The following is a 15,402-nucleotide window of genomic DNA, read 5'->3' as shown; positions in this document are numbered from 1 at the left end:
TGCATGTGTTTGCAGGACCAGAAGCAGAGCTTGCTTCCACCCTGGAGCTGATGGTATCTTGTGAGAGCAGGAGAAAGGAAGCAGTGCTGGAGGCTTACCTGGAGGTTTGGATGCATTTCATCAGCATCCCATTCTGTCTGGTTACTGTGAGCCTGAAAGGGTAAGGACAGGATGCTCGGGAGTATGTAAGGATATAAGTTGTGGTGCTGGACCCAAACCAGGGTGGTACAGATTGAGGTTGTGGCTATTTGATGAGGAACCCCAGAGGTGATGGGTTCATGTCAGGGTTTGGAGAGTGATGCTTGTGTTGCCAAAGGGGGTGGCTGATGGCCACAAGTCTCACCTAGCACAGATGGAAAGGAATCTTTGTGATAAGCAATGTTGTGTCTTAGGATGGGAGAAGGGTCCAAAGGAGCAACCAGTTCCATATGACACCATTCTGCTCTCCCTAAAGCAGCAGAGGATGGCAGGAAAAGAAGGAAGATGCAGCAGTGAATTTATAGCTGAAGGAAGACTAGAGAATATCTGGAAGGAATAGCAAAGATTGAAGGAAGAAGGAACTGGAGGGGGAATAAAGCCAAAGAGGATGAATAGAGAAGCTCAGAGAGTTGGAGAACAAAGGGAAGAGAGAAGCAAATGTGCACACGCACAAAAACACTGAGCATCAAAAAGGGATAAATGAAAGAGTAATGAAGAAGTGAGGGCACGGGGAGCGGGAAGCAATGGAAAGGAAACAGCACGTCCTGCCTAGGTGGGAACAACCTTAAAGAGGACATGGACCTGAAATCCAGATGGGGCTATGGAGGAGGGATGGGATGCGGAACACCCAGTGAGTCCTTGGCCTCCTGTTCTTGAGGCTTCTGAAGGTCAGGGAAAAGGATCTGGTGGGACATGGCATGGGATTGGGGAGCTGCTGGAACAACAGTGGGGTGGTGGCTGGTGAATTACTGCCAAAAGGGAACATGGGGAAGAAGGGGTAGAACTGGAGATGTTGTTTCCCCATTCTCTTGTGCTCTGGCTTCCTAATTGTTCATAAAGATGCCAGCAGGTTGTTACACAGTAGGTAGAACATTGGGAGTTTGGGTTGATGGTTTTCCCTGGCTCCATATAAAACCTGGAGCACAAGGGTGCATGGCAAGGAGTTGGGAGATGACCTAAGATAAGGTGGTCAATGTCCATGTTTCATTTGGCTTGTGAGTGTTTAGTCCCTGACTTGGATGGATTTTGCATCCCCCCTGGCTTTTAAGGTGCCTTTGTGTCGAATTCCAATGTGGGAGAGATGTGGTTGTTGAGGGAATAGCAGCCAGACTGGCAAATCTTGTCTGTACAGCAGAAATGCTGGTCTGAAATCTGTGTGTGATGATCCTGTCCCATCAAAGGAGCACAAAAAGTGGGTTTTGCTGGGGGAAGGCTGTGAAAAGGGAATGGCCTAGAGAAGGGGAAGGAAGATCTTTTAGTGTGGAGAAGGCTCAGGGGGACCTTATCGCTCCCTACAACTGCTTGACAGGAGGATGGAGCCAGGAGGGGCTGGGCTCTGCTCCCAAGGAACAAGGGATGGGACAAGAGGAAACGGCCTCAAGCTGCACCAGGGCAGGTTCAGATGGAGCTGAGGAACAATTCCTGCCCTAGAGGGTGCTCAGGCTTTGTAACAGGCTGCCCAGGGCAGGGCTGGAGTCACCATCCCTGCAAGTGTTCACACATCATATAGATGAGACCCTCAGTGCTGGCCTTGGCAGTGCTGGAGAATAGTTGGAATCAATGCCCTTGAAGGTCATTTCCATCCTGGTTGGTTCTGTGTTTCTAAGCTCTTCCCTTGCAAACGAATCACCCAGACTGTGTGAGGCAGTGTGTGGCACATAGCTTGCTTGCCTGGGACATTTCATATAAGTCATTCTGTTGAATGAGGCCCTTAATCCATTATCTTGATGCATTCCACTCTCAGATTGGGCTGTCATAGGAACAGGTTTGATGGGAGATGGTCATCTTTGCTGCTGAGATGCAGCACTTTGTTCAAACTCCTCATGTCGCCTCCTTGCCCCCAGTCACTTCCCTCCCCAAGGCTAGATGGGATGTGGGGGCACTTTGCATGCCTGCATTTCTTCTTTAAAGGCATCAGTCCAAACAGCAGCTTGCAGCATCATTGACACCCTTGTGCTGGTTTCTGTGAGTCCTTGTGCTATGACTCCTCTGACAGCTCCATCCCTCTTACACCAGGGAGGCTCATGCAGAGCTGGAGGCACTGGGCACTATGATGTCTGTGGAGGCTATCACCTTTGCACTGAGTGCTCAAGATGGGATGTCCCCTTCTGTGGGCAGAGCAAGTCTCTGTGGGGACCTGTCCCTTGAGTACAGGTGCTGTACTCCAGGTGATTGGTTGTCATCTGGTGTTATGCAGAGCCTGTAGTTATCCATGTGTCATCTCACCCTACTAAAGGTGTAGGAAGAGGTCTCATTTAATGGACTAGGAGCCAAGGATGCGGAGGAGGAATACAGGTTGTGTGTGTCAGCTGCAGTGCTCAGCCAGGCTCTGCACTCTGAGGCGTCCATCAGGAATGATCTGGTGGCTAAATATAGTCCAGGGCCGCAGTGAATGGCTCCGGTCGGGATCGATGTAAGGAGCAGCTGGGAGATGACTCAGCTCGCATGTGGCTGTGTGCATCAGCGTCACATGTAATCAGTGGTCACGCAGTGACTCCTGACGTGCTGGCTCTTCCCATGTGGTTTAGCAAGGAAAAGGGATTGCCAGTGGCATGGGCTGGACCTGTGCTCTCTGCTGAGGTGGTGGCTGTCCCTAAGCACGCACCAGGGTGTCTGCTAGAAGCACATAAGGTCCCTAGTTGCTTTTGTCCCCATATGGGGTGGCTGTGGAGCACATGCAGAGCTTGTGCCCAGAGAAAATGCATGGACCGGTTGGTTTTGGGAATGTCACAGGGATGACTTGGCTATTTGCAACCCGTGGTTTAGGAGGCGAGGGCAGGGACACTGTGTGCTTCGATGGAGAGCGAACGGCATCAAGCGGTTCAGGTTTGGCGCGGTAAAGGAAGGGCATAAATCACAGGCTTATTGTTATTGAATTTAGTGGCATCGCTTTCACATTCCATTTCTCTCGCTGGTTTTCCAAGCAAACAAGAAATTACAGCACAAATGTATTCTTTTTGGCCTAGCAAACATTATGCATTAAGTTACTTGTGATTAATATCATGCAGGGTCAAGGAAATCCTCTGTGGGCTGCTCCCCGATTCCTTGGGACTTAATCTGTATTCAGTTTGCTTCTAGTCATAGTCTTTTACAAAGAAGGCAGGAGTATAAATAAAGGGGGATAGGGACCTTGTTAATATCTTCTGGCTGTTTGTTAGTATGTTCACCTGGCTGTTAGTATGTTTGTTTCTTACCTTATATATGTAGTGCGGAGAGTAACAAGTGATGGGACAAGAGGAAACAGCCTCAAGCTGCACCAGGGCAGGTTTAGATGGAGCTGAGGAACAACTCCTGCCCCAAAGGGTGCTCGGGCATTGGAACAGGCTGCCCAGGGCAGGGCTGCAGTCACTGTCCCTGCAAGTATTCACACCCCCTCAGTGCCATGGGGCAGTGGTGGCCTTGGCAGTGCTGAGAATGGTTTGACTTGATGATCTTAAAGGTTGATCCTATGAATCTATCAGTTACTGTCTTAAGTCATGGGTATTTGCTCTGTAGGAGATGTAGGGCAAGTAAATGTAAAGAAACAAAGTGAATCCAAGGAAGGCATGCTGTCAGTAGGGAAATGATAGGAACAGCATCCATAATTATGCTGGCTGGCTGTGAGATATTAGCAGGGCTTTGTGTGGCCTTTGGTGACCAGGAGAGCATTAGGACTGGGCACCCAGCCCTGATCCCAACCGGTCCCCATCTCAAGGCACATCAGCTCTGGCAGGATGCACTTGTCAGGGCTGACGTGTGTGTGCTTTGGCTGTACCCATCTCATGGTGTTTACAGGGCACAGCAGGTTGGTTTTAGCTGCACAGGCATGTTTGGTGCTGGATCCATCCCTCCTGCCAGCGCTTGCATCCTTGCATTTGCCTGGCTCCCATCCGCTCATCCTGTGGGATTAAACCTGCTAAAGGCAAAGCCAGTGTGCCCTTGAGATGCCATTGTCCTCGGCAGCTTGGCTGGTAGGATCTATAGAAATGTAATCAAGGTCTTTAGATGTTCTTCTCCAAGTCTTGGTAACTTCATAGGCAACGATCGCTGTCGTGGCAGGGTATCGAGCCTCATCTGCCCACTGTGTCAGCATCCTTTGCTAAGGGAAGGGGTTAGGGCTGATGAGTGTATTGATAGTGGTATTTTCCAGCATAGGAGCAACAGTATTTCTGTGCCTGGGAGGAGCAGATGCTCACATCTGTGTCCAGAGCACTTGTTTCTTCATGTCACTCTGTACGTGTGGTTTAGGAGTCAGGGAATGGGAAAGAGATGCTGACTGTGAGCTGGGAAAGGGCTGGGAAGCTCTATCTAACCCCACACCCCTGCATATGTGACCCCTTTTCCAGGCTGGGATAGAGTAGCCCTGTCCTAGGGGTGTGCTGCTGGAGGACAGACAGATGGTGATGGTCCTGGGGGACAGCCTCGAGTGGGACAGTCCTGGTTCTGGTCTGAGCAAGTGGCACCTCAAGTGTCTGGAGTTGGTTTCAGCTGTCCTGGCAGCATGTATATCTAGTAAGGGTGTGAGCAGATCATAATGTCTGTGCTGTATTTGGGGTTTTATTCCCTGTCATCCATGGCTGGCACAGCCTTTCAGGTAGTGTGGATACAGGGATACCTAGGAAGAGTGCGATTTTGCTGGTCCTGCATCACCCTCATCCTGCTCTAGAGCTTCTATAGGTAATAGCACACATAAGACAGCCAGGCTGCCTTGTGAAGCAGGGGTAGACATCCTGGGGTGACACCAGATGCTGTCCTTTAGGTCTAGCACTGCTTGTGAGGAGCGCTGGTTTGCAGGATTGTGAGTGAGTGACAAGTGCCCAATGGTGGGAGGGCTTTTCTGGGATGACGTGGTTGGTTTTAGATGTTTCTGGTACCTGCTGAGGTGCTGTTACTGATAGGGCGAGGTGCAGGGAGGCTGGTAATAGGGGATAACGTCATCTCCAAGTCCCAGCGAGGAAGGGCCATCAAAGCTCATCAGAGTCAACTGGCACCGCTCTGAGTGTTAACTACCTTTTCCAGCAGCACACACTTTTCATTTCCAGATTGCTGCTTCCCCACCATGAAGGACTTAAACAATCTTCCTTGCTAGAACAGCCCGTGTACTTCTGTATTCATGTGTCAAGGTGTTGGGCAATTTACTGCCTTGCAGGGCACATCTGGCTGCAGAGACTGGTCTGTGTTCCCACTGTGGCTTCTCCCACTGTGCCAGGGAGGGAGGTGGTTGGGAAAGTAGGTGTAGGGTGTTCTGGTTAAGGTTGGAATAGAGTTAGCTTGCTGGTACAGTGCTGTGCTTTGGATTTAGTCTGAGGATGATGCTGATAACACAGTGAAGTTTTAGTTGTTGCTAAGTAGTGCTTACCCTGATCCGAGGACTTCTCAGGCTCTTGTGCTCTGCCAGTGAGGAGGGGCACAAGAAGCTGGGAGGGAGCATTATCCCCTTTTAGCTTTATATTCTGTCCCCATGTTTACTTCTCTTATCATTATTATTATAGAATACATTATAATGTATTTTATATACATTATCTATTTTATATTGTATATTGTTAAGTTCTGGGCCCCTCACTACAAGAGAGACATCAAGGTGCTGGAGTGGGGCCAGAGAAGGGCAATAGAGCACAAGTGTGATGGGGAAAGGCTGAGGGACCTGGGGGGTTCAGTCTGGAGAAGAGAAGGCTCAGGGGGGACCTGATCGCTCCCTACAACTGCCTGACAGAAGGATGGAGCCAGGTCTGCTCCCAAGGAACAAGGGATGGGACAAGAGGAAACGGCCTCAAGCTGCACCAGGGCAGGTTTAGATGGAGCTGAGGAACAATTTTCCTTTCCAGGCAGTGTCTGTATTGGCTGTGGTAGATTTCTGACTCTTCCCAGTGGGATCACCCTTGTTTCAAGGGTCAGGTATATGATGCTGTGCAACCTGGGGTCTGTTCACCTTGTATGCTTTAGGAATGGGACTGGAACAGTATTCCTGGTGTTGCAGGAGCAGTGTCAGGTCTCAGTCACTCCCACGGAGCTGTGTCTGACTGCCCAAAGAGCTGGGAAGCGGCGTCACGGAATGGGCTTTAATTGCTTTTTGCCAGGGCCGGGGTTATTTATGGATGTGCAGATTGCCAAGTTATTTATTAGATGGAGTATCTGGGGATAGAGTCCTATAAATCACCATGGCTGGTATTGAAGGGAGCAGACGCTCAGTAATTTAAACAGCTTTCTTTAATAAACATGCTAAAAATATGAGGCTCGTTGCAGGATATAACAAGATCTGGATATTGGGATCTTGGATGTGTGTGTCTGGGGAGAAAACCAATGTATCTGGACCCCCCTGGGCTTTGGGGACCCCTCCATGCTGGGCTCCATTCTGATACACTGGGTTGGTGACTGGACAGGGTGATGGGGTGGATGCAGCCAACTGGTGATGGGGCAGGTCTTGCAGATGGGTCTTCCTAGTGTGTTTGACAGTGGGTTTGCTCCTGCTTGTGTCTTGCAGTTCCCCCCCAGATTGTGAACATCTCATCAGACATCACTGTTAATGAGGGCAGCAGTGTCACCCTCATGTGCCTGGCTTTTGGGAGACCGGAGCCCACCGTCACGTGGAGACACCTCTCTGGGAAAGGTGAGACTGTGCTCAGGGATCAGTGGATGAGGGGGTCTGAGGAAGGATCTCACATGGGATGGATGGACCATAGACCTCAGAGCAGCCTTCCAGTATCTGAAGGGGGCCACAGGGATGACAGAGGACTCTTCATCAGGGACTGTAGTGATAGGACGAGGGGTGATAGGTTCAAACTGAAACAGGGAAACTTCAGGCTGGATATAAGGAAGAAACTCTTCCCTGTGAGGATGGTGATGCCCTGGAACAGGTTGCCCAAAGAACTGCTGAATGCTCCATCCCTGGTAGTGTTCAAGGCCAGGCTGGACAGAGCCTTGGGTGACTTGGTCTAGTGTGAGGTGTCCCTGCCCATGGCAGGGGGTTGGAACTGGGTGGTCTTAAGGCCCTTTCCAACCCAAACCGTTCTGTGATTCTATGGTTTTATGTTCCCATAGAGGTGGCCAAAGGTGGCACAAAGATTTCTGTTGCAGAGGGTGGAGATGCTGTGCCTAGGTATGGCTTGAAGATGTCCCAACCTTCCTGGGTGAATGGGAGACCAGAATGGGGGCTGTCAGAGGAGGGCAGATCTATGGATGAGATCCCAGCACTGGTGTCTGTGTGTGACAGTGTGATCTGTTTGGGCCATCTCCCAGGGCAGGGCTTTGTCAGCGAGGATGAGTACCTGGAGATCACAGGCATCACTCGGGAGCAGTCTGGGGAGTATGAATGCAGTGCCGTCAATGACGTGGCTGTTCCCGATGTGCGGAAAGTCAAAGTCACCGTCAACTGTGAGTGCAAGGGCCAGGGGAATGGTGGTGGGTGGTGGGAGCGTGGCACAGGGTGACATGGCATGGGATCTCCACAGACCCACCGTACATCTCCAATGCCAAGAACACGGGCGCCTCGGTGGGCCAGAAGGGCATCCTGCAGTGCGAGGCCTCGGCTGTCCCCGTGGCAGAGTTTCAGTGGTTCAAGGAGGACACTAGGTGAGAGCTATGGTGGTCAAGGGCCTTGTATAGAGGCAGAGTGGGTTTGACACATTGTGCTGGGTCTAAGTGGGTTGTTTCTTCCAGAGACAGTGGTGGTGGCTGATAGGGTTGATGTGGGATGCGTAGGTTATGCGGGGAGATGGGTTAGGGGATGGAGAGCTTGTCAGGGCTTGTCTTGGTGGGATGTGGGGAGTCTGGAGGGGGAATATGTGGGACTTAGCTGGTGGGAAGAGCAGGAAGCATGGCATGTTGCACTCTAGGCATCATCAATGTGGCTCTGAACCCTGCAGGTTAGCCAATGGACTGGAGGGTGTGCGGATCGAGAGCAAGGGCCGCCTGTCCACGCTGACCTTCTTCAATGTCTCAGAGAAGGACTATGGCAACTACACGTGTGTGGCCACAAACAAGCTGGGCAACACCAATGCCAGCATCATCCTGTATGGTAGGTACCCTGGTTTTGTTTGCAGCAAGGTATAGTGAGGAGGAGGAGGAGGAAGAAGAAGAGGAGGAGGAGGATGAAGAGGAGGAGGATGTGTGGCCAGTGATGAAAGGGAGTGGATTTTATGTAGCAATGCCAGCTTATCGAGGTGCCAAATGGTGTGAGCTCTAAGTGTGAGGATACATCAGAGGATGGTGAGGAGACCCCCGTTGGCCCATGCAGGAGGGCACTGCTTAGCTGTGCTTGGTGGTGGTCACAGTGGGTGTTTGGGGATGAGCAGCAGATGGTGAAGAGACAGGACATCGTTGGAACACAGGCCTGCAGAGAAGGCCCAGCAGGTAAGGACACACTGGGGACACAGTGAAGAGTATTTGCAGGTTGTCCCATTGGCAAGGATACAGGCAGTTGTTAAGGGGTGCAGGTAGTGGCAGGTTGGGAAGTGCAGGTGTCAAGTTAGTTATCGTAAGTGGCACTTGAGGTAGTATGGGTGGCACTTTGGCTAGCATAGGCATCAGGTTGGGAAGCATATGTGTTATGTTGTATAACATCAGTGTTAGGTTGGGGATTTAGGTGTCACTTTGGGTACTGTAAGTGTTAGACTGGATACTGTAAGTGGCACTTTGGGTAGCACAGGTGTTAGGTTGGGTAGCACTTCAGGAACCATAAGTGTTAGGCTGGGTATCTAGGTGGCACTTTGGGTACTGTAGGTGTTACATTGGGTAGCGTAGGTGGCACTTTCGGAACCATAGGTGTTAGGTTGGGTAGAGTATGTGGCACTTTAGGTAGTGTAGGTGTTAGGCTGGGTAGCATACTTGGCAATTTAGGTGGTGTTAGGTTGGATATCATAGGTGTTAGGTTGGATACTGCAGTTGGCACTTTGAGAACCACGGTTGTTAGGCAGGGTAGCATAGGTGGCACTTTGGGTAGTATATGTGATAGGTTGGGTAGCAGAGGTGGCACTTTGGGAACCATAGGTGTTAGGATGAGTAGAGTATGTGGCACTTTAGGTAATGTAGGTGTCAGGCTGGGTAGCATACCTGGCACGTTAGGTTGGGTAGTGTTGGCTGCACTTTGGATACTATAGGTGTTAGGTTGGGTGTTGTAAGTGGCACATAGGGTAGTGAAGGCTTGGTAGTATAGGTGGCACTTGAGGTAGCATGGGTGGCACTTTGGGTGTGCTCATGCAGTTGACTCAGGGTTAGCAGAGCTTTATTAGACTGGTTACATCAGAGTAGTGGGTTGTGAATAGAGGCAGGGGAAATAGGGAGGGAGTGGGGTGGAGGGTAGGGAACAGAGGGACCCCTCCATACAAGGGCTTGGGGGGGGACCAGGGAGGTCTTAGTGGAAGGAAGGAGTTAGCTAATGGCTCTAAGCCCCTCCCTGCCCCCCCCCCCCAAGCCCCCCATCTGCTTCCTTCCCCTCTGGAGGGAAGGGTCTATGGGGAGGGAGGGGGTTCCTATACCTGCCCGGAGTCCATCCCGAATGTTGTGTCCCTTCTGGAATGGCAGCTCTCATCGCCGACCATCCCGGTGTGCCTTGCGAAGAAGGACACCCACCGCCACCATCATCTCCTCATGTACTGGCTGTTGGCCACCTTTTTTACCCACCACCAGGCCCATCTGCTTCCTCCAGTCCTGATGGTCTCCTACATCATTACCTACTCCATTGTTGCCTCCAGCACAAAGATGTGATTCTGTGCTGTGGACTGAGAGCTGCTCGCAGGTGATACCCAAAATATCCTAAAAGAGAGAGTCCTACCTATCCAGATAGTCCTAACTCCCTATACAACAACTCACCAGTGCCTGCATCTCAGCCAGAGGATTCACAGTGACTCCTGCTAGGATGTCACCTTTTATCTCCCTTGGTCTTCATTGGATCTCCTCATACTTCCTGATGTTCTGGATCTGGAACTTCCTTCTCTGGCTGTCCATCGATTTCTGTTGACATGGGCCAAGCTTCCTGAGGATTAAACCCTTTACTTGATCTGTCTACCAAGCTTCCTCACCACACTCTTCGGCTTGGTGGCACACCTAGCCCTACACCACGGCCATGCTTGTATCTATCTACAGGCACCCTTGTATCTATCCCTCATCTCCTCCTGCCTCTCCATAGGATGTGGAGCATGGGCAGACCAGTGCCTGGTCTCTCCTCCAGGCCTTTGCTTCCCTGGCTCTTCCTAACTGGCACCCACATGTACCCACCTACCCAAATCCTTTAAAAGTAAGAGCCTTCATCCTATAAGATACAACAAACCTCAATGGCTGCATCCTCTTTGTCCTCCTCTTCCTCCTTGCCTGCTTCTTAAGTACCCCCTCACACCATGACCCCAAAACATTGCCATGCACCTGACAGTCCACATGCCTGGCCAATGCCATCTCCAGCTCATGCTCAGCACTAAAGCTCAATGCCTTTAATGCTGAGAATGAGTTGTCCCACTTCCAAGCACTTCTAAAATGGCATCTGGTTCCTCCTCTTCCTCACTGCTGTTTGTCTATCCTGGCTTCTTCTGGGGTTAAACCATGACATATGCCTGATAGGAGGAAACCCCACATCAACCCCCTGTCATTGCCCTGGCCATGGCAACTGGTCTCCACTCATCTAACTAACTCCCATGTTGTCCCTTTCCATTCCATGCCAAAGCTCAACCAATGGCAAACAGCTTGCAAGTGTTACAGCTCACCAACTAACTGTTGTCCAGGACTAAACCACCTCCAAATACAGCCTGTGAACCCCTTAACACCCCCAGCCACAGGGGGTCCATCCTACCCATCTGGACTCAAGTCCATAATGGCCAAGAGCACTCAAACCAAGAGACAACAGCACACTCCTCACCCTTGTGATAAAGACTTGCCTGCATAACCACACTGCAAATAAACTATGTCCTCTACCACCTTCTCATGCCTATGGGGCCTCACCTCCTCCTCCAACAAAGACACCGCCTCCTCTAAATGTCCCTCAAGCTCTTTGCCTACCTCCTCAACACCACCACCACCAACGCTCTCCAAACAACGGCTACACCAACATCCCTAAGAGTGGGGAATGCAACATCCCAGCAACACCCAGCACGGGGTGTGGGCTATGAAGGACAATGGGGACTCCAGTGGGTCACTCGTGGTCACCTGCACTGCCCTTAATGCTCTCCTTTGTCTTCTTCTCTCCCCTGCACAGGGCCCGGCGCGGTGCACGACGGCGGCAACGCGGCATCCCGGGCGGGCGCCGGGCTCTGCCTTTGGGCCACCCTCCTCGCTCGTCTCCTCCTCGACTTTTGATAAGGGAGCGGAGGGTCCCGGGAGGCCCCCGCTGCCCCCCACGGCACCCGGGGACTCCTCTCCATGGGGCGGGCGATGCGCCCGAGGATGGGCGCTGAGCAGCCGGGGATGGGCCCGTCTCGGTGCCCTTCTCGCCGCCGGTTACGCTGTACAGACCCCACCACGTGCCACCAGACTGTCACCCACCGATGTCACCCCGGGGATGTGGTCCGGCACGGACGGGGCTCCCCACAGGCACGGAGCTGTCGCCAGGGATATCCATCTCGATGTTTCACTAAGCCACCTATGCCCAAAAAGACCCCAAGGGCTGAAGCCCCATGGCTCTGCCTTCAGCCCCTTCGGTCCTGAATGTCACTTCTCGCTGCCAAAGCTCCTCCCTAAGCACCCTCAGTGGCCCTTTCCAAGGGGCTCACCCAACACAACCAGGGTCAAACCCCTCGCATTAGTCCTTCTCCCAGCTATCATCTTCCTTACCCAAAACATCATCACATTCCAGAGGGCAGGAGCCTGGTCACCCAGGAATGTGAGCCCTGAGGACTGCCACCAGCCCTCATGGGGATCTCCTGCTCACCAGATTGGGCAGCCAGGCTGCCATCCCTCTTTGCTCCAGACCCCTGCCCACTCCTCTGCTGCCTTCCCAATGTCAGGGCCTGCCCCATGGCTCTCACCCTGATGTGCTGCCAGCACTTAGAATCATGGAATCAATCAGCTTGGAAAAGACCTTTAAGATCATCAAGTCCAACCTTTATCCCAGCACTGCCAAAGCCACCACTAACCCATGGCACTGAGGGCCTCGGCTACATGGTTTGGGAACAGTTCCAGGGATGGTGACTCCAGCCCTGCGCTGAGCAGCCTGTTCCAATGCCTGAGCACCCTCTGGGGAAGGGATTGTTCCTCAGCTCCATCTAAACCTCTTGAGGCTGTTTCCTCTTGTCCTATCCCTTGTTCCTTGGAAGAAGAGACAAATCCCCACTTGACTAAAACCTCCTTTCAAGTAGTTGGGGAGGTTCCTCCAGTCTTGTTTTCCCAAGCACTTCCCAACCTGCACATCAAAAGCACAACACCACCACACTGGGCAGAGGCGCTAAAGGACACAGCAAAACACGAGGTCCTGACACTGGCATCCAGAGGGCATGGGACCACTCCTGTTCTCCCATAGTGGCCTCTTCTACCATTTGGCCAAGTATCTGTGCTCTTTGAGGGATGGAACACACATGGGAGCACACTTTGAGCTGTAACATCCACATAATGCCTTTTCTCACACACACCACATGCCCCTGCCTGAAGAAAGTCCATCTAATGCACTTGACCCCATGGAGGAGGCTCTGGCTCCATCGCTTGCTGCAGGGACAAAGACAGATCTCATGCCCTGAGCTTGCTACTTGCCAATCCCTGCTGCTGCTACATGCCTTGGACACCAAAATGGATGCAATCAGACTCTACCCCCTGCTTCCCCTCCTGCTACCCATGATGATGGCCCCATAACCTCCCTGCCTATTGAATCACAGCCCCAACAGCATCCTGCACCACTGTCCCATATGTGGTGGCGGCCCTGAGCCTTCCCAATGCTCCATGTCCACCTGGGAATGCACCAGGGACAGACCCTCCTGTCCTGCCCCTGCACAGTCACCTCCAGTGCCAGACCCCATGCCTGGACACAGAGCTTCAACTCTGCGACAACACACTTGAGCAAGCACACAAAGCATCCGAGTCCTGCCCTATGCCTCTACATGCCTTGTCCCTTCCTTCTCCTTCTGTAAGTGACATGGCTTAAGAGCAATGACCATGCACATGCTGCCTTTCCCATGCAAACTTTGCTGCTACCACAACCTCCTTGCTCTGCCATCCTGTTGGAGAAAGCTGGGGCTGATAGTTCTCAACGCACAAGGTGATAGAATCAACCAGGTTGGAAAAGACCTTTAAGATCATCAAGTCCAACCATTACCCCAGGACTGCCAAGACCACCACTAAACCATGTCATTGAGGGCTACCCTTGAGCCAGAAGCCACCATGGGCCACCTCCATCCTCTATGCAGCCCCACAGGGACAGGACCCACACATAAAGCAACAGCTACAACATCTCAATGGATGTTCCTGCCTCCACACCCTGGATGTTCAACATGTACCGTGGCTGACTGCTAAAACCAACACAGCCCGATGCGCTGGCTTACCTGATGGATGAGGATCCAGCACAGTCAATTTCCTGCAGTCTCTATGGTCCTGCTCCTCTTCTCCAGCAGTGATCTGGGTCCTAGCCCATGGCCCTGAGTGGCACCATCTTCCGCCGGCGCGGCGATAAGCACGTCCTTCTCATGTGCCAGCTCCAAAAGTCCCCTTGGGTGCAGGAGATACCTCGCCCCAACACCTTCACTGGTCCACACCACCCTGTGATGGCCCCTCACCACCTCTCCGTGCCCCTTCCCGACCAGCCCCATATGTCCCTGTCCCCATAGCAAACACTGACATAGCCCCAGATGCACAAGGGCAGTGGCATATTGGAGGTGACGATGAGACACCATGATGCACGCTGATGCCAGCGGACCCGGCGCCGGGGCCACCCCATGCCCCATCCTCCTCCTCCTCCCTGGGTTGGGGCTCCCCCATCCTCTGCCTTGGATGGTGGTTGACATTCCCGTGCCGTGTAACGTGCCATTGTGAGGAACGTGTTGGCTGTCGGAGGCCGGCTCTCCCCGTTGGGACGCTCGGGGGGTGGCCGGGCACCCGGGATGGGGGGAATGTGGCTCCCGGGTCTCTCCGGCTGATGGCCGTGATGGCCAGTCTTGAGTTTCCGTCATTGTATTCCAAGGGTGGCTCTACTACCTGAGATTTGTGCATGTTACATTGTAGTTGTAACCTTTTCTAATTCGGCAAGAATAAGAGATGGTTGTGATTGTGCAGTGTATCAATAAAGTTTGACCAACTTTGTACCTTCGGGGCTTTGCTTCATGGACCCCATAAACACTATGATGGATGCTTTGATCTCCCCCATCCCAACCAGGGGTTGTTCAAGTGTCCCTCATCCCATGTGTCTCCCCTGGGGCCCACACGTACCTGTTGATGGAGACCCTGCAGGGTAAAGACCAGCTTTGCTCTTATGGCTCTCCTAAGTTCTGCAGAAGCTGCTCAGTTGGGAGCTTCCTTTGAGCAGTTCCTGGCATCTTCTCCATTGTCTCTTAACAAGACCTGCTCCCACAACTAAACCTACCCACAAAGTCTATGTGGACAACACACTCCTAAGGGTGGTTTGCTCCCATTGGGATCTGACAGTGTGTGACATGGACAAAAAGTCTTCATCAAAGGACTAAGACCAAAAGGACCGGGAGCAGAAGAAGCACAGCTATGATCTCAGCCTAAAAACATGGGGCTGGGATAGTCCCCAGGGGATGCTTCATGTTTCCACCCCATCTACTGGGAGAACACATTCAACAAGCTCCCCTAAAGGGGGACAGGGGAGTTGGGGACCCCATTGAGTGATCCCAGCAGTTAAGGTAAGTGCTTCCTTGGGAAAGGGGTCTGGGAAGGAGTGAGCTGCCCTATACTGTGCATCCTCACGGGTGTCCCAAACACTGCTGTTGCTGTGGTGTATGAGCCTGGCAGAAAGTCTCCCTGCCTTGGATGAGCTACATCCTGACTCTTCCCGAAAGGCTTTCCCAGTGTTACCATGGGAAACCCACTCCAAAACCAAATTCCTATCAGGGAGCTAGGAATGATGTGGCAGAACTACAAGTGCCATGAGGCAACACTTGCCTCATTCACATTAGTCCCTGTGTATCCTACCACTGTCTGGCCTCGCTACTGCTTCCCATCTTACCATGCCAAGTTTGTTGGGTGTCTGGCAATGGATCAGCCTCCACGGGAGATAAACACCTATGGACAGCCTGATATCCCATCTGCCAGCACACCTCACTGACACCATCACCCACCACCAGGGATGCAATGCAGCCC

At 52.3% G+C, this 15,402-nt stretch overlaps 1 protein-coding gene across 4 annotated transcripts in view; it reads left to right on the top strand.

Annotated features, from left to right (window-relative positions):
- The window catches only part of LOC101870528 (opioid-binding protein/cell adhesion molecule homolog), a 209,100-nt gene extending 194,716 nt beyond the window's left edge, over positions 1-14,384 (top strand). For all 4 annotated transcript variants that reach the window (XM_034069551.1, XM_034069550.1, XM_034069552.1 and 1 more), the window contains 5 exons: positions 6,659-6,784; positions 7,414-7,548; positions 7,626-7,746; positions 8,040-8,191; positions 11,357-14,384. In XM_034069551.1, the coding sequence (XP_033925442.1) occupies positions 6,659-6,784; positions 7,414-7,548; positions 7,626-7,746; positions 8,040-8,191; positions 11,357-11,457 (635 nt within the window). In that variant the 3' untranslated portion in view covers positions 11,458-14,384. The remainder of the gene's footprint in view (positions 1-6,658; positions 6,785-7,413; positions 7,549-7,625; positions 7,747-8,039; positions 8,192-11,356) is intronic.
- The last annotated feature ends 1,018 nt before the right edge of the window (positions 14,385-15,402 follow it).

The sequence above is a fragment of the Melopsittacus undulatus genome, chromosome 15 (assembly GCF_012275295.1).
Source record: "Melopsittacus undulatus isolate bMelUnd1 chromosome 15, bMelUnd1.mat.Z, whole genome shotgun sequence".
Taxonomy (NCBI): domain Eukaryota; kingdom Metazoa; phylum Chordata; class Aves; order Psittaciformes; family Psittaculidae; genus Melopsittacus; species Melopsittacus undulatus.
This window is presented reverse-complemented; position numbering and strand designations above follow the sequence as displayed.